This window comes from Bos javanicus, chromosome 10 (assembly GCF_032452875.1).
Source record: "Bos javanicus breed banteng chromosome 10, ARS-OSU_banteng_1.0, whole genome shotgun sequence".
NCBI classification, from domain to species: Eukaryota; Metazoa; Chordata; class Mammalia; order Artiodactyla; family Bovidae; genus Bos; species Bos javanicus.
In genome coordinates this window covers 58,849,347-58,868,783 of record NC_083877.1, presented here as the reverse complement: position 1 = coordinate 58,868,783, position 19,437 = coordinate 58,849,347, and the positions used below count along the sequence as shown (strand labels likewise).

At 44.4% G+C, this 19,437-nt stretch overlaps 1 protein-coding gene across 2 annotated transcripts in view; it reads right to left on the bottom strand.

The window, feature by feature from the left end:
* Window positions 1-19,437, bottom strand: part of TNFAIP8L3 (TNF alpha induced protein 8 like 3) — a 45,543-nt gene that overhangs the window by 21,376 nt on the left and 4,730 nt on the right. The window contains exon 1 of one of the 2 annotated variants that reach the window (XM_061428771.1): window positions 11,117-11,294. The exons of the other annotated variant lie outside the window; for it this stretch is intronic. Within the exon in view, the coding sequence (XP_061284755.1) occupies window positions 11,117-11,279 (163 nt within the window). The 5' untranslated portion in view covers window positions 11,280-11,294. Of the gene's footprint in view, window positions 1-11,116; window positions 11,295-19,437 lie in introns of those variants that run through there. 2 annotated transcript variants of the gene reach the window in all.

The window sequence follows — 19,437 nt, the reverse complement described above, 5'->3', positions numbered from 1 at the left end:
GAGTTGGACTAGATGATTCTGCTCATTTGTTTTATAGTCTCAATTTAATAATAACCTCATCAGAATCAGAAACTGAGTTTTTAAGTCCATTAAAAAACCCCACTGGGCATGCTTGAGATAGAGCCCCTGCCAGGGGGAGAGACCCTCAGCTTTCCTTCTTTCACACTGGTTTCCCTCCAGCCTCCAAGCTCGCTCTCAGCTCTGCACTGCCAGTGGTTTCCGCAGTGGAATGCCTCCTGCTTTTCCGTCCTTCTGAAAACCTAGGGCATGGACCTTGGAGGCTCCAGCTTTCCTTTCCTGTGGCTTTCCTCCAAAATTACACCTTCCCTCTTCCCCCCTCCCCGCTCCAGCCCCAGGGCCCTTGACTTCTCTGTCAGACGTCAGCCTGTGCTCGCCACAGAGCGGCGGTCAGCAAGCTTTCCCCCAGGCTTCTCCCGGCGCTGACCTCAGCACCCGCAGACCAAGCTGCAGACAGCCAGTGCCGGCGGGCTGCCCTGTGCTGACGCAGCTGCACACGGGAGCTGTGTCCCACACGCCAGGCCCCGTTCCTATCACCAGGCCCACAGCCCTGTCATCCCACCTCTCTGCCCCCAAGAGAGATTGGCTCATCCTTTCCGCGGTTTCACCCATGGCTCAGTGCATCTTCTCCCCAGATCCAAGCATCCCTTGCTGTCCTCCTTCCCCCTCTCCTCTGAGCCCTCCTTCTCTCCAGAACAAACTCGGTTCTTGGGGCCTGTTCAGGGACCTTCCATTTGGCGTCACGTGTTCGTTCACTGCAAGTTCCAGGAGAGGGGGACTGGGACTGCTGTGTCCACCATGGTGTCCCCGGCACATAGAAAGAGCTCAATGATAGATTTAAGCCTCAAACCCCAACACTGACTGGGCAGCACAGGAAGTGATGTCATGGGGAAGAGGGTGAGCCCGGAGCCCCAGGAAGAGGCCTGAGGAGGGTCAGCCACAAGAGGACAGAGGCGCTGCGGTCCTGTCCTGTCCTGTCTTTCACCCCAGACTCAATGGCATTGGCTCTCACGAGGTCACCTTCTAGTTGTTCCTGGGGAGTGACTGGATATGGGAGGACATTTTGTTGTCATAGCATGGGAGTGGGGGGTTCTATGGGGCATCAGTGGGTGCGGCCAGATATGTTACCTCTGCTGTAATTTCTGGGACAGGGAATGCCTGTGGCACCCTGCGACACACACTCGGGCCTTGGCTCATCTGACCTTCAACAGCCTGTGATGCTCCTTTGGTCTCTGCTTTCTGGATTCCCCTGTCTTGGTCCTTCACAGCATCTTCCAGGCCTCCTCTTCCTTCTGCCCAGGCCTGAGGCCTAGGTGTTCTCCGTTTGCTCAGGACCCTTTTCTCTCTTGCCACACACTCTCCCAGAATGTGAGATGTCACCCCTTGCTCTTGCTGATACGCCTCCCAGCCCAGGTGTCTCTGCTGAGGCCCAGCCCCACATGTTACTGCTTGCCAGCCCTCTCCACCTAGATTCCCGGGCCTCATGCTCAGAGCTTCTCTCAGCCCCTTTCTCCCACCCCTCTGCAGCCTCCTCCTTGTATTATATGTGGCTTTGCTGCCTGCCCAGTGTCTGGACAAAAACGTGGGGGTCATCCTTGCCTTCACCTCGCACATCTAAGGGGACATTAGACTGTCGATTCGGTCTCCTTCACATCTTCAAATGTATCTATATGCCTTTCTCTGTCTCACTGACACCACCTTAGTACCAACCCTCATCATTTCTCACCCGAATGATTGTCCGTCTCCTCACTCATCTCTCTGCCCCAGCTTCCTTTCTGTTTTCCACACTGGGCTTGAGAGTTGGCTTTCATGATACTCCTCCACCAGGGAGAACATCAATTGACTGGCTGGCTTCCCATGGCATTGAAGACAGAGGCCAGACTCTTGAGCATGGGATGCTGGTTGCCGAGCTCACCTCTCCAGCTTCATCCTCCACAGACTCTGAGCTCCTGATTCCAGGCAACGCTCAGGTTTCACCTGTCCTGCTCCATCATGTCTGGGTCCCCTCTGCACCTTTGTATATTCTGTTCCCCTGTGCCTGAACTTTGGCTCTGCCCTCACCACCAATTCCTATTCAATAACCTCCAGGGCTCCCCGAAGGACTTCTAACATCTCAGCAACTTTTCTCTGCAACTACTTTTCCCTCTGTTATATTCTTATCACCATGGAGAGCAATCATCCATTGGTTGAATGAGTGACTTTATATCTCACCAGTCTGTGAACAACTTGAGGGCAGGAATCATAGTTAATTTAACACTGCAACTTTAGCCAGGGATTGAAACATAGAGACTGTTGCATGCATGAATGGCTGACAGTCTTGACATTTTATTGAAATCCACTCACACTCACGTCAGGAACAATAATGATAACTGGAGCAGGTGGAGTCTCAGGACGCTGATGCCTGCTTCCTCCACACAGGGGCCTGAGGTTGCCACACTGCCCCTTCCCCACCTGGGCATGGTCACTCTGAGCTGACCAGTTACTATTATTTTTAATTTTATTTCTAAAAATCATTTTTCAATGTAATATAGGTACATTATTTAAAAAGTTAAATCCTTCTATAAGGCTCATAATGCTGTAGACTCTGGCCCACTTCTGATCCTGGCTTTTTGGAGGCAAAACACTTTATAACCATTGTAACTAATAATTACTAGTTATTAGTAATTACTAATAATTATGTTTAATTTCCTTTCACAGAAGGTGAGAATTTAACTGTCTTTTCCATTCATTTCTCCTTCCACCTTCCAATTTGGTTCTATTTCAATATTTGTTTAAATCAAACTTAAGTGATTACATTGCTGTGATAGAGATGCCATTCATAGCTGAGTCATATATGTTCTGTCACTTCCATGACAGCATTTCCTTTCTGATTCATCTTGTTTTCCCAGGAGTTAAACACTGTCTTGTATTTCTTTTGGTTAGTTTTCTATCTACCGGGTAGTAATTCACTCTGAAAGTGAAGTCGCTCAGTTGTGTCCAACTCTTTGAGACCCCATGGATTGTAGCCTATCAGGCTCCTCCATCCATGGGATTTTCCAGGCAAGAGTGCTGGAGTGGATTGCCATTTCCTTCTCCAGGGGATCCTCCCGACCCAGGAATCAAACCCAGGTCTCCTGCATTGGGGGCAGACGCTTTATCATATGAGCCACCAGGGCCTTCAATTCACTCTCAGATCAGATCAGATCAGATCAGTCGCTCAGTTGTGTCCGACTCTTTGAGACCCCATGAATCACAGCATGCCAGGCCTCCCTGTCCATCACCAACTCCTGGAGTTCACTGAGACTCATGTCCATCGAGTCAGTGATGCCATCCAGCCATCTCATCCTCTGTCATCCCCTTCTCCTCCTGCCTCCAAGCCCTCCCAGCATCAGAGTCTTTTCCAATGAGTCAACTCTTTGCATGAGGTGGCCAAAGTACTGGAGTTTCAGCTTTAGCATCATTGCTTCCAAAGAAATCCCAGGGCTGATCTCCTTCAGAATGGACTGGTTGGATCTCCTTGCAGTCCAAGGGACTCTCAAGAGTCTTCTCCAACACCACAGTTCAAAAGCATCAATTCTTTGGCACTCAGCCTTCTTCACAGTCCAACTCTCACATCCATACATGACCACTGGAAAAACCATAGCCTTGACTAGACGAACCTTTGTTGGCAAAGTAATGTCTCTGCTTTTGAATATGCTATCTAGGTTGGTCATAACTTTCCTTCCAAGGAGTAAGCGTCTTTTAATTTCATGGCTGCAGTCATCATCTGCAGTGATTTTGGAGCCCAGAAAAATAAAGTCTGACACTGTTTCCACTGTTTCCCCATCTATTTCCCATGAAGTAATGGGACCAGATGCCATGATCTTCGTTTTCTGAATGCTGAGCTTTAAGCCAACTTTTTCACTCTCCACTTTCACTTTCATCAAGAGGCTGTTTAGTTCCTCTTCACTTTCTGCCATAAGGGTGGTATCATCTGCATATCTAAGATTATTGATATTTCTCCCGGCAATCTTGATTCCAGCTTGTGTTTCTTCCAATCCAGCGTTTCTCATGATGTGCTCTGCATATAAGTTAAATAAGGAGGGTGACAATATACAGCCTTGACGTACTCCTTTTCCTATTTGGAACCAGTCTGTTGTTCCACGTCCAGTTCTAACTGTTGCTTCCTGACCTGCATACAAATTTCTCAAGAGGCAGATCAGGTGGTCTGGTATTCCCATCTCTTTCAGAATTTTCCACAGTTTATTGTGATCCACACAGTGAAAGGCTTTGGCATAGTCAATAAAGCAGAAATAGATGTTTTTCTGGAACTCTCTTGCTTTTTCCATGATCCAGCGGATGTTGGCAATTTGATCTCTGGTTCCTCTGGCTTTTCTAAAACCAGCTTAAACATCAGGAAGTTCAGGGTTCACATATTGCTGAAGCCTGGCTTGCAGAATTTTGAGCATGACTTTACTAGCCTGTGAGATGAGTGCAATTGTGTGGTAGTTTGAGCATTCTTTTCATTGCCTTTCTTTGGGATTGGAATGAAAACTGACCTTTTCCAGTCCTGTGGCCACTGCTGAGTTTTCCAAATTTGCTGGCATATTGAGGGCAGCACTTTCACAGCATCATATTTCAGGATTTGGAATAGCTCAACTGGAATTCTATCACCTCCACTAGCTTTGTTTGTAGTGATGCTTTCTAAGGCCCACTTGACTTCACATTCCAGGATGTCTGGCTCTAGGTCAGTGATCACACCATCATGATTATCTGGGTCGTGAGGATCTTTTTTGTACAGTTCTTCTGTGTATTCTTGCCATCTCTTCTTAATATCTTCTGTTTCTGTTAGGTCCATACCATTTCTGTCCTTTATCGAGCCCATCTTTGCATGAAATATTCCTTTGGTATTTCTGATTTCTTGAAGAGATCTCTAGTCTTTCCCATTCTGTTGTTTTCCTCTATTTCTTTGCATTGATTCCTGAAGAAGGCTTTCTTATCTCTTCTTGCTATTCTTTGGAACTCTGCATTCAGATGTTTATATCTTTCCTTTTCTCCTTTGCTTTTTGCTTCTCTTCTTTTCACAGCTATTTGTAAGGCCTCCCCAGACAGCCATTTTGCTTTTTTGCATTTCTTTTTCTTGAGGATGGTCTTGATCCCTGTCTCCTGTACAATGTCACGAACCTCATTCCATAGTTCAATTTACTCTGCTGCTGCTGCTGCTGCTACTGGGCAGTAATTCACACCTAAAGTTCTAAGCAGAATATAAAGTGTTTCACAACAGGTTCAAACAAATCAACTAATCTTTCTTGGAGACTCCTCTCTGGGAGTGCTGTGTGCCCTGGCTCAAATCTGGGTGCAAAGGTCTCTTAGCCCGCTCCAGGCTGTCAGCTCAATTCTTCCTTCACTCTTCATTTCTTCTTTCCTGTATCCATCTCCTGTTTCTTGGTTCTCACAGCTTTCTCCTTCTTAACTTGCTCCCCATTTCAGTGTAACACTTTGTCCGGTATATGCATCAGGAAGCTACCTTAAAGGGCCAGAGAATTAAGGGCCAAAAGCACAAAAAAGTACCTATAAAACCATTTACAATTTAACCATTAAAAAAAATAAACATGCTTCTAGCTTGTGGGACACACAGAAACAGGTGACAGGCTCGTCTTGGCCTGGGGATGTCAGTTGGCTGACTCCTAGTCTAGCAGCTCCCTAAGGAAGGGAGCACAGTGAGGCAATTTTTTTGAGATCTACCTTATCAAACAATGATTTAGTCTACCTCACACACTTGACTGGTAGTCTGACTGCACTCAGAACTCTGTATCACCAATCATTCGCCTTGAGAATTCAAAGATACTGCAACACTGTTGTTTAGTCCTCAGCTATGCAGAAAACTAGTGCCTTGTTTTTCGTGTGTCTTTAATTTTTATTGCAGTATAGTTGCTTTACAGTGTTGTGTTAGTTTCTACTCTACAGCAAAATGAACTAGTCATACGTATACCTGTGCCTTGTCCCTTTTGGACTTCTTTCCCACTCAGGTCACCACAGTGCATTAAACAGAGTTCCCTGTGCTATAGAGTATGTGCTCATTAGTTACATATTTTACACATAGTATCAGTCGTGTATGTGTGTCGATCCCAGGTATCCATAAATTCGTTCTCTTCCTTTGTGTCTCTATTTCTGCTCTACAAATATGATCATCTATACTGTTTTTCTAGATTTTGCATATATGCCTTAATATATGATATTAGTTTTTCTCTCTCTGACTTATTTCACCCTGTATGAGACACTTTGGGACCATCCATGTCTCTACAAATGACCCAACTTTGTTCCTTTTTAATGGCTGAGTAATAGTCCATTCTATATATGTGCCACATCTTCTCTATCCATTCCTCTGTTGATGGACATTTAGGTTGTTTCCATGTCCTGGCTATTGTAAACAGTGCTGCTATGAACACTGGTGTGCCTGTATCTTTTTGACTTATGGTTTTCTCTGACTAGTGCATTGTTAAGAGCCTGGTTTTTCTCTCTGGAAGCTTTTAATATCTTTGCTTCATGACAAGTCGCCAGTCACAGCCACTTATCTTGGTGTCTCCACTGTCATAGTCCCTCTAGCACTCTGGAGGGCTTGTGGGATGGGTGGGAGGATCGATGCAGAGGAATGGAGAGGAACACTTAAGTGGGAGGGGCTGCAGGGAAGCGAAGCACAAGGATGAAGCAGAGATCTGGGGCCAGGGAAACAGGCTGGAAGGGAGGTTAGAAGGACTTGCTCCTGGGGTGGACGTGAGAGGTCAGAAGGCCCCAGCTGGAAGCCAGCTTTTCTCAAAGTTCTGGGCTCTTTAATATTAAAGGGGGCTACTCTCCAGGTGGGGAGGCTCAAGAAGGCTGGGGCAGCCATGTGTGGCTGCTGCAAGCCAAGAGGCCCTCAGGAGGTATCACCTCACACCAGCCAGAATGGCTATCATTAAAAAATCCACAAACAGTAAATGCTGGAAAGGGTATATAGAGAAGGGAACCCTCCTACACTGTTGGTGGGAATGTAAATTGGTACAGCCACTATGGAGAATAGTATGAAGGATTCTTAAAAAACTAAAACTAGAGCTACCATATGACCCTGCAATCCCACTCCTGGGTATATATATGGAGAAAAACATGATCCAAAAGGAAACATTCATCCCAATATTTACAGCAGCACTATCTACAATAGCCAAGACATGGGTCAATCTAAATGTCCATTGACAGAGGAATGGATAAGGATGATGCGGTACAAATATAAAATGGAATATTACTCAGCCATTAAAGAGAATGAAATAATGTCATTTGCTGCCATGTGGATGGACCTAGCGAGTGTTACACTGAGTGAAGTAAATCAGACAAAGAATGAGATATATGACATCCTTTATATAAAAAGAAATACAAATGCACTTACTTATAAAACAGAAAGAGACTCACAGACTTTGAGAACAAACTTATGGTTGCTGGGAGGAAGGATGAGAGGAAGGGATAGTTGGGGAGTTTGGGATGGACATGTACACACTGCTATATTTAAAATGGATAACCAACAAGGTCCTACTGCATGGCACAGGGAAGTCTGCTCAATGTTATGTGGCAGCCTGGAAGGGAGGGGAGTTTGGGGGAGAATGGATACATGTGTATGTATAGCTGAGTCCCTCTGTTGTTCACCTGAAACTATCACAACACTGGTAATCAGCTATACCCCAATACAAAATAAAAAGTTTAAAAAAAAGAGAATCGGCCAGGCCTATGGCCCCTCTGGCTTCCCTGCCACATGACCTGACTCCTCAACCACGTGACCAGCTGTGCTTAGTCCTCACCCCTGCTCTTTATCCTGCTGATAAGACAGTCTCAGACCCTAATGACCACTGACCTTCACCCCTCTTCAGACTTGGCTCAGACCTCAGCCACTCTCATTGGGTTGTAACAATATAGCAGAGCTATTTTTTTAAATAGTTTTATTTTTGGCTTGAATTTATTTATTTTTGGCTGTGCTGAGTCTTCATTGCTGTGCAGGCTTTTCTCTCCTTTCGGCAAACGGGGGCTACTCTCTAGTTGTCGTTCTCGGGCTTCTTATTGTGGTGACTTCTCTTATTTCGGAGCATGGGCTCTAGGCTGCTTGGGCTTCGGCAGATGTGGCTCCCAAGCTCTAGAGCACAGGCTCAATAGTTTGTGGCACACGAGCTTAGTTGTTTTTAGGCATGTGGGATCTTCCTGGATCAGGTATCAAACCTGTGTCTCCTGCATGGCAGGGAGATTTTTACCACTAAGCCACCAGGAAGCCCCGGAGAGCTAATTTATGTGGAGAGGTTGTTGTTTTTTTTTTTTTTTTTTTAAATAAAAATGAAATAAAGAAAACCAAGGATGGTTGGAACCAAACTTCTTTACCCACGAGTGAGTGCCAGCCCATCACTGACTTCCCTCCTAGGGTGAAGGGAAAGACAGGTGATAGTCTCTAGAGATCCTGCTTGGGTGCTTATAGAACCTGCTGGTCTTAGGATGTACCATCCATCACTCTAGACATAAACACCTGCTTCCTCTAGGAATGTACTCATATCTCAATTATTCTTCCTCTCATAGTCTCTGATCTCTCCTTTAAAATCCAGTCATCATATTCACCCACTTGCAATTAATAAGATATGGCTTTTCAATAAGGAAACTGATATTGCTTTCCATTTAAAGATTAAGAAAGTGATTTTTTTAATGGAAGGAGGAACTTTTCTGGAAGGGTGAAAATGCTTAGTTACTATATGTTTTTATATCTGAGAATGAGTAAAATAATCATCAGTATCAATATAAGTTCAGTTCAGTCACTCAGTTGTGTCCAACTCTTTGTGACCTCATAAAATAATCATATTTTATAATATAAATGAAGAAAGTAAAGATAGACAAAATTCTAGCTGATGGGGAATATCAGTCATTAAGGGTGAATGGGGCTAATTTAAAACTAGGTTAAAAACGCTAGTTAATGTGAGTCTAAAGGGTGAACACCTTTGTTTCCTATAAGTTTCCTGACTGGGCTATTCCTATTTGATGGACTAGAGTAAAATAAGGTGGAGATAGGGAGGCAGCAAATAATACTGGGGCCATGATATCTCTTATATTCAGCTCCAAGATACACACAAAATCCAATACATTTCTTCTTTTTCTTTTATTAAAGTATAGTTAATTTACAGTGCTATGTTAGTTTCAAGTATTCAGCAAAGTGATTCAGTTATATATATTCTTTTTCAGATTCTTTTCCATTATAGGTTATTACAAGACCTCAATAATTTCTAATTCCTTCAGAAATAGATACATATAATACTTAATATCATATTAACTTTTCAATGGGCTTCCCAGGTGGCTCAGTGGTAAAGAATCTGCCTGCCAATGCAGGAGATGTGGGTTTCAATCCCTGGGTTGGGAAGATCCCCGAGAGAAGGGAATGGCAACCCATTCTAGTATTCTTGCCTGGGAAATCCCATGGACAGAGGAGCCTGGGGGGCTGAAGTCCATGGGGCCACAAAGAGTTGGACATGACTGAGCGACTAAACAACAACAACATTTCAATAATGAACTTTTTTGGAAAGACAGATCAAACCTGAGGGTGGAAGACCAATACCTCCTAAAAGCTAATAATCCTGTTAAAATAGAATTTTAAATGCCTCTTCTTTTTTTCTTTTCTTTTAATTTTTATTTTTTAATATAAATTTATTTATTTTAATTGGAGGCTAATTACTTTACAATATTGTATTGGTTTTGCCATACATCAACGTGAATCTTCCACGGGTGTACACAGGGTGTTTTTTTTCAAATTGTAAAAGTAATAAAGACAAAATCAGTGTGAGGATGAACAAGTGGAAACTGAAAGTCACTCATGTTTGGGATGGGGGTTGGGAGGGAGCAGGGTCAGGGATAGAGGCTGTACACACTGCTGGTCAGCAAGCAGCAGCAAGGCCACAGTCTAGAGCCATAATGGCTGGGTCAGCAAACTCACCCAGCAGGTCCACTTGGCTTGCAAGGTTCCGAGGCTCTTGGCCTCAAATCTATAAGCTCTTTATCCACCCTGAGTATTCATACTTCCTATACCTGGCATGGGGGCTCAGGCCAGATGGGCTCAGAAGGGAGGGTGTGATAAGGTGGAGGTGCAGAGCACTGCCAGGGCAGTGGGTAAGTAGGAAGGGGGCTGAGGAGAGAAGTCCAGAATTGCCCCCACCAGCGAGCCAGCAGGAGCCCATGAAAAGAACCCATGGAGGCCTGGTCTGATGGGGAAGAGGATCATGGGGAACAGAGGGAAGAATGAGTGTCAAGGAAGAAAATAGAGGGACCTGGGACAAACCTGCAAGAAAGTCAGAAGGATGAGCAGTGGACAAGTCCACTGGATCTCATTTCGGGTGGTTTTTAAAATAAAAATCTGCTGCAAGTTATACATTCTCATTGAGTATGGAAGGAAAGCAAAAAAGATGGAAATTAAAATTGCCTACAAACTCATCACACAGAATGGTTAATTCTGCTCCAGGATTAAAAAAAAAAAAAAGTTCATGAATGTGAATGGAGGGAGAGTTTCTTCCCCTTCTCTCTATAAAAAAAAAGGGGGTATGTGATCTATGAAACCAAAACAGACTCACAGACATAGAGAATAGAACTGTGGTTGCCAAGGAGGAGAGGGCAGAGGGATGGATTGGGATTTTGAGATTAGCAGGTGCAAACCATTATATGTAGGATGGATGGACAACAAGGTCCTACTCTATAGCACAGGGAACTATATTCAATATCCTGTGATAAACTATAATGAAAAAGGATGAAAAATAATATGTATATGTATAACCAAGTCATTTTGCTGTACAGCAGAAATTAAACAGGACATTGTAAATCAACTATATTTCAATACAAATTTTTAAAAAGGGATGTATTGATATGTAGGTATAGCTGTATGGGTGTACATGTATAAATAAATATACATGTATATATGTGTACATGTATGTATATAGCAAAATTGTGATCATAGATTATCAAGCTTTCTTCATATATTATAATACAAACATCTATATTTTTTCCAAATTAATTTTTCTTAACAGCTGACTAATATTCCACAGTATAGAAATGTCATTATGTATTTAATTATTCAGTAATTATTTGATTGAATATTTACCTATATGCTTGGGTTGAATGGGGCTTCCCAGGTGACTCAGTAGCAGAGAATCTGCCTGCAATGCAAGAAAGGCAGGAGACTCCAGTTCAATTCCTGGATCAGGAAGATCCCCTGGAGGAGGAAATGGCAACCCACTCCAGTATTCTTGCCTGGAAAATTCCATGGATAAAGGAGCCTGGCGGGCTACAGTCCATAGGGTTGCAAAGAGTTGGATATGACTGAGCAGCTGAGCACACATGAAAACCTGATAGCCACCCCAGGGATGTGAAGAAACAGATTCTGAAATGTTTCTAGGCAGTGCTTCAAGTCATGTGTGGGGTGTGAACATATACCCATTTGACCCCAAAGTCTGAGCTTATATATTTTTAGGTTGAACATTTAGATTTGTTTCTGCCCCTCCCTTTTTTTTTTTTTTTTGGAGGGGGATGTAGCTTTAAATAGTGGAAATCTACGACTTATTTTGTGATTTGGGGTAAATAATCTCTGTGGATGTGTTTCTTTATCTATAAACTGGGAATAATGCCTGCTTTCTCCATGTCCTGGTTTTGCTATGAGATCACATGTATAGGAGATTTCACTCTTCTTGCTGCTGCTGCTGCTAAGTCACTTCAGTCGTGTCCAACTCTGTGCAACCCCATAGACGGCAGCCCACAAGGCTCCCCCGTCCCTGGGATTCTCTAGGCAAGAACACTGGAGTGGGTTGCCATTTTCTTCTCCAATGCATGAAAGTGAAAAGTGAAAGTGAAGTCGCTCAATCGTGTCCAATTCTTAGTGACCCCATGGACTTCAGCCCACCAGGCTCCTGCGTCCATGGGATTTTCCAGGCAAGAGTACTGGAGTCGGGTGCCATTGCCTTCTCCGTCACTCTTCTTATGACTTCACAATTTAATTTTGAATGACTTGGTGGCTGGTGAGGCCACCAGAAGAGCTGAGAGAGGGTGATGGAAAGGTAACAGTCCAGGTGTAGCTATGCTGAGTTGGGGTGTCTCCTGGACAGGAAGGAGATGAAACCCAGATGACTTTGAAGGGCAGGATTCTTGCTCTGGAGAGAGGACCAGGTTAGACCACAGCTTTGGGAAACTTTAGCTTCATGCTGGAAAAATGGGCAGGCTTTTCCAAGTGAAAAAGGGCTTCCCTCATGGCTTAGAGGGTAAAGCGTCCCCCTGCAATGTGGGAGACCCGGGTTCAATCCCTGAGTCGGGAAGATCCCCTGGAGAAGGAAATGGCAACCCCCTCTAGTACTCTTGCCTGAAAAATCCCATGGACAGAGGAGCTTGGGAGGTCGCAGTCCACGGGGTCACAAAGAGTCGGACACGACTGAGCGACTTCACTTTTCCACTTTCCAAATGAAAAGTGGGCAGGCTTTTCCAAATGAAAGTGTATTGTTAGAAAAGAACAAGGCCAAGAGCAAAGCCTTAGGAGACACAGGTAGAAAAAAGGTATTAATGAAGGATGGCAGAAGGGGAAATTGAGGAGGGATACAGGGAAAAGGAAGTGGAAGAGGAACCAGAGATCAAACTGCCAACATTCGCTGGATCATAGAGAAAGCAAGGGAATTCCAGAAAAACATCTACCTCTGTTTCATTGACTACGCTAAAGCCTTTGACTGTGTGGATCATAACAAACTGTGGAAAGCTCTTAAAGAGATGGGAATACCAGACCATCTTACCTGCCTCCTGAGGAATCTGTATGCAGGTCAAGAAGCAACAGTGAGAATCCTGCATGAAACAACTGACTGGTTCAAGATCGAGGAAGAAGTACGACAGGGCTGTCTGCTGTCACCGTTGGTTTAACCTATACGCTGAGCACATCATGAGAGATGCCAGGCTGGATGAGTTCCAAGCTGGAATCAAGACAGGTGGGAGAAACATCAACAGCCTCCGATATGCGGATGATGCCAGTGTAATGGCAGAAAGCAAAGAGGAACTAAAGAGCCTCTCGATGAGGGTGAAGGAGGAGAGTGAAAGAGCTGGCTTAAAACTAAACATTAAAAGATAAGATCATGGCATCCAGCCCCATTTCCTATTCTTGGGCTCTAAAATCACTGTGGATGGTGACTGCACACATGAAATCAGAAGATGATTGCTTCTTGGCAGGAAAGCTATGACAAACCTAGACGGTGTGTTGAAAAGCAAGGTCCGTATAGTCAAGGCTGTGGTCTTCCCAATGGTCATGTACAGTTGTGAGAGCTGGACCATAAAGAAGGCAGAACGCCAAAGAACTGATGCCTTTGAACTATGGTGCTGGAGAAGACTCCTGAAAGTCTCTTGGACAGCAAGGAGATCAAACCAGTCAATCTTCAGGGAAATCAACCCTGAATACTCATTGGAAGGACTGATGCTGAAGCTGAAGCTCCAGTATTTTGGTCATCTGATATGAACAGTGGACTCATTGCAAAAGTCTCTGATGCTGGGAAAGATTGAGGGTAGAAGGAAAAGAGGGCATCAGAGGATGAGATGGCTGGATGGCATCACCGATGCAATGGACATGAACTTGGGCAAACTTCAGGAGATGGTGAGGGACAGGGAGGCCTGGTATGCTGCAGTCCATGGGGTCTCAAACAACTGGACACGACTGGGCAACTGAACAACAACAGCAGGAAAAATCAGGATTACATACGATCAGAGAAACCAAAATAAAAAAAAGTCAAGAAAATTCACATTTAATTCCCATCATGTACTGCTCTGGGCTCGCTAAAAGTTGAATGTATTAACTTAGCTCTGCCTACTTTGTTTGACTGAGATTGAATCAATGAATTAAATCTTAAGGGTGAGAGAGAGGCTAACACAGGTGAACAAATTTACCTCTTTCCTTATAAAGTAAAAAATCAATCTAAACAGAGTAATTGGAGAACTAGAAACCAATAAATCTATTCCCGAAGCTGGAAGTTATTAAACTCAAAGTAAATTAACCTTTGCAATTGTCTCCATGCATCTATAAAACCTACCAAATTCTTCCTGGGTATTAAAAAAAAAATGTAAAAATATTCTAAGGGCTCCATGTAGGGCTCTCCTGACTGGTGAAGTGGGCCTGGTACATGGGAAGGGCCTGGTGTGGGCCTGTGGTGTCTGACTTCTGGGCAGCTGTGCTGGGAGGGAGAAAGCTCAGGAGAGGAAAAGGGGAGGGGATGGCAAGAACACAGTGGAAGGTGTCAAAAGGAAACATGGAAGCGGTCCTTTTGATATCCGAACATCCAGAATAACTCTGATCCTTTTTTAAAATTACATATGTTTTGGGGGAACAATAGAGCCAGAGTATCTGGCTTCTAGCTCTGGTGCTGATGCTGTCTGGCAGTGTAGCCAATGTTCTTACTAAACATTTCAGAAGTAGGGCTCTGACTCTGCGTGACCCCACAGACGGCAGCCCACCAGGCTCCCCCATCCCTGGGATTCTCCAGGCAAGAATACTGGAGTGGGTTGCCATTTCCTTCTCCATACAAAACTTCCTTCCTCCCTAAACAAAGGTCTCTTGCATTTTTCAGGATGGCTTTTGGACTACACTCTTTTGGAAAAGCCCATCTATTCTTGGAACTCAATCTAATTTTCTTCTTTGTACTGTTTTTGCATATTCTATCATGAGCTTGCACTCCTTTGGTTGGAAAATAATGTTACTGGAAAGCAATAAGTAAGAAACCCAAACCCAAGTTGTTCAGCTCAGTATCTCGTCATTGTGCCATAGTCTCAACTTCGAGTTTTCTCTTGCCCTTGAGTCCAACTGGTCACCATATCCTGGTGATTCTGTATCTAGAATGATTGTAAATACTGGAGTGGAAAAAATGTCTAAGCGCACTCTGATAGAGGCAGCATTTGTTTGGCATCTCTCTTGACGCTGCTTTTCAACCCTCTCTCCTCTCCGTCTCCTCCTCCGCCACGTTGCCAGGTCCCTAGACATATACATGGCTGCAGGGTCCTTCCAGGGCCTTCTCTCCCTGACAGCTGCTTTGTGCTGCTCTCCTCTTCTTCCCTCCTAAACCAGCCCTTACTAGCTCCTGTTTTGGAACCCATGACAGCCCCTCTTTGCCCATGTATTATTGGGCCACTGCAGGAAATGTCTGCAGCTTCAAACAGGGCCTTCTGGAGGTAGAATGTCCTAACCTACCAGTAGGTGCCTGAAGAAGGAACGTTGTAGTCCAAGGGCCCTGTGGGAGCTGGTGGTGGATATAAAGGAGCCTGGTGGCATCTACTGATCTAACAACAGAGTTTACCTGGTAAAGAGCACCATGTTTGGAGTTTAGACCGGCTTCATATCCACTGAGAAACTGAATATCCCTGAGCAAGTTACTTAACCTCTCCGTGCCTCAGTTTCCTGGCCTATACTATGGGGCTATTTATAGTACCTAACCTATAAGGCCTGTGTAAGTCTTAAATACCATATAAATAGTTAACCTGGTCTCAAATACATTGTATGTGCTTAAATAATATAAAATTAAGTACAAATTCAAAACATCACTATTATTTTACATTCAGGACTAGCCCTCTGGGACTGGACTCTGGCTGGCAAAGACCATTTCTCGTCTTGTTTGGTATATGCCACAACTTCTTAAATCTACTTTCTCTACCTTGTGACCTGGACCCCAGTCCTCTCTCCCTGACCTTCTTGATGTCATTCCAAGCAAACCAAGGAACCAGACTCAAGTGGGGTAGGGAAGAGCTGCTGCAGCGGCCTGCCAGGCAGACAGCCCCCTTCACTTCCCTCCCATATTATTCCACGAAAATCTGGCTATATCTTCCTAGCATAACCCTCAGGCTCCAAATTGGGAATGCGGGATGTGTGTGCTCACCAGAACAACCCTTTACAGAATTTCCTCCTGCACATGAAACTGGATGCCTCTACCATAAAAACATTAACTGCAAGTTTCCATAAAGCTGTGTATCACCAAAATACTTCCTTTCCAGGCTAGAAAATGTTCTCAGAAAGCATATTTTATTTTCAAGAAGACAATCTAGAAACTAGTGGCTGCTTCTGTGGTTTTTCAGCTGTTTAAACCAGTATTTGGATACCACCAAAGTGTCTCTCTCTCTTTTTTTCCCCCGGAGAACTGAATTACAAAATACTGGTTTCTATTAGGGTGTGTCTAGCACTTTCTTTGCGGCCAAGCCTTCCATTTTTATAGTCTGCACACTAGATTTTTCATGAACAAGCTCAATTTTATTCCTAGGCAATGATGTTTAGAAAATCCAATATGAACATGAAGACTGTTCTAAGGCAGTTTCAGAATTTGTGCTATGCAGTTGCCTAAAAAGAACACTTCTGATGTATAAAAAATATGTTTTGGGGGCATGTGATAATATATGTTGGGGAAAAGGGTTCTCACTACTCTTTATGTTTTCTGAGACTGGGCTATCTCAGAGAACTTATCTGCTAAATTCTTCTTCTCAAGCCTTTATATTTATACTTGTACACAGTACAGCCCAAACACCCACCTACACAGGCATTTTACAGTAAGAGTTGGAAGCCAAGTGACTGAAAAACAAAACAAAATTATGTATATAGTGTCTTTACAGAGATCTACATGTGAATTCAGATGGAGCCAATGGTAACTCTGGAGGAAAATGAACCAATTAAAGAAAAGTGCTAATGGAAAGTGTAACTATAATTTGGTTTTGCTGACAAATAAGAAAGCAGGTGCCATATTTTTAGGGAAAAATAACGTAGAAAATAGCTTTATATTTACATACACATAGACATTCTGTCTCCATCTCCAGAAATTTACACATTGGCCACAAGCACCACAACACCCAATTTGACATTCTGAATATGTCCACCTTCTCTTCCTTTTGGCCCTCTAAGGGGGCCCCCCGGGCTATGCCAGGCTTCCCACGGACTCCTGTCTGTCCCTCCTTCTCTGAGTCCCTTGGCTCGTTCTTCTCCCTGTCGAAATCTTTCACTCCTTCAAGGCTGTCCTCAAGGCCCATCTCCACCATGAGGCTTCCCCTAGAACCCCAGACCATCACGCCCCACGCTCCAAACCTGACACTATTTAACAAATGTATTTCAACTAATTTCTTTGGCTGCACTGGGTCTTAGCTGCGGCATGTGGGATCTAGTTCCCCAACCAGGGGTTGAATCTGGGCCTCCTGCATTGTGAGTGCAGAGTCTTAGCTACTGGACCGCCAGGGAAGTCCCTGAATCCTCCACTATTTATTGCTGATGCTGTCAATTTTACAGATTCATACTGGGTAGGCATTTTCTCTCCCTATGGCTGCAAGCCTCTTGAGGACAGGGCCACATCTAATTCCATTTCTTTTTTAAAAAAAGAAAAAAAAAACCAAAAAACAAGTTTTATTTAATTTTTGGCCACACCCTACGACATGTGGGATGGATCTTAGTTCCCCTACCAGGGATCCAACCCACACTTCCTCCATTGGAAAGTGGAGTTTTAACCACTGGACCACGAGGGAGGTCCCTAATACCATTTCTGTCTGCTACCATAGTACCCCCCACCTACTGAACACAAAACAGGTGATGAACCAATATCTATTGGGTTGTATGGGTTGAACAGCTGGGTGCAGATCTGTGAGATCTAGAATGGTTAATTTCATCTGGCTATCTAAATTGCTCTAATTAGGTCCAGATAATGTTCATAGCTGCCCATAGGCAGGGCTGCCACCCCCATGAAACATTCCTGGAGAACTATGGAGGCCACCCGTGGTAGATGCCATGGTGTACGCTCCAGGTCCCCCTTCAGGAATGAAAGGCCAAGCACTCCACAAGCTGCTGAAGTGCTGCCTGCAGACAGCTCTCAGCTGAAGGGGACAGCTTTTTCCAAGATGCAGGGATGGCCTGCATCTAACGACTGATCATTAAGCCAGGTGATATAAAAGCCTAGTCCCTCACCTCAACTCAGTTCTGTAGGGCTTTCCACCTTCAACTTGTTGTTGGGCCTGCTCTGCAGCTCAGCTTCTCCCTCTGCCCAGCCTGGCATCCCTCCTGTCTGTTTGTCTTCCCCAGGTATTGATCCCAAGACCCTCTCCCAATAAACACACTTCATGCTAACCTCCATCTCAGAGTCTGCTTCCTGGAGAACCAACTTATAACAGCATTTGTAGATCCATCCATCTATCCAAGCAGCCAGCCAGCCAGGCAGTAACCTACCACTGTGTTTAGGGCACACAGGTGGTGTTGATGAGAGGCGATACAGAGGAAAAAGGCCCAGTCTTTATCCTTAGGGAGCTAAGACCAATACCAGAGATGAGACATGTACAGGAATAACTGTAAAACACACAATGGAAAGTGGCTGGTGTCAAGAGAAAACATATAAACAGAGACGTGGCCAGGATCTAACCTCAGGGCAACGGTGTGAGAGTCTTCCTGTACTGGCTTAAGCTGTGGCCATCAGTACCTGCGTCCTATCTGCCCATCTGATCCCAAGCCCTCCTGGAGACAGAATGGACTGTATCCTTGTATCTCTTTTCATGCCCCTATACTTTCCAACAAGAGTCCCAGATAGTGCAAGTGATCTTAAAACACTGAAGCAAAGCACTGAAGGAAAGCATTGGCAGCCCTACTTTATAGGACAGGTTTTTGGCTGTCTATCTGGCCTTTTAGTGCAGAGCTCTCAGGAGGCTTCTCAAATTTCTCATTCATTTATAATGTCCATAAAACCTTGGAAACATGAAAGCATGAGACAAGGTCCTGATCCTCAAAGCAGCCCACTGTGTGGTTGGGGCCGAAGCCCCTGAAAATGTCCAAAATAAGAATGAGACCTGGGACTATGACTAATAGCCAAGTAGTTCATCTTCCCCAGGTGGTGTCCTTGCCTGTGCTTGTTTGGTTGTTCAGTCCATCGATTGTTAATTTGTCAGGCGACAAATGTTACTGAATAGCCTCCACAAATAACCCAACAATAAGAATCAACAAACTCCAGAACCCCATGATCCTCCAAAACCAACATCCCAGCATAATTTACTATGGGTAGGGGGAAGTGCCTTTGAGCAAAACTTTGTTGCTATTCACTCCCTAAGTCATTTCTGACTCTTTGTGACCCCATGGACTGCAGCATGCCAGGCTTCCCTGTCCTCCACCATCTCCTGGAGCTTGCTCAAATTCATGTCTATTGAGTTGATGATGCCATACAGCCATCTCGTCCTCTGTCATCCTTCAATCTTTCCTGTCTTCAGGGTCTTTTCCTCACTATTAAGTATCTGATGGAAAGAAAGGAAGCACTGGTGGGGTGGGGAAGTCTGTCTCCTGCATTTCCCTGCCTCAGCCCAACTCCATACGCCAGTCCCTTTCCACTGTCCCTCTCCTTTTACTGCTTTTGTACAATCTGTCACCAACTTCTGTTGTTTCTCTGAAATGGCATTTGCATCCTTCCTCTT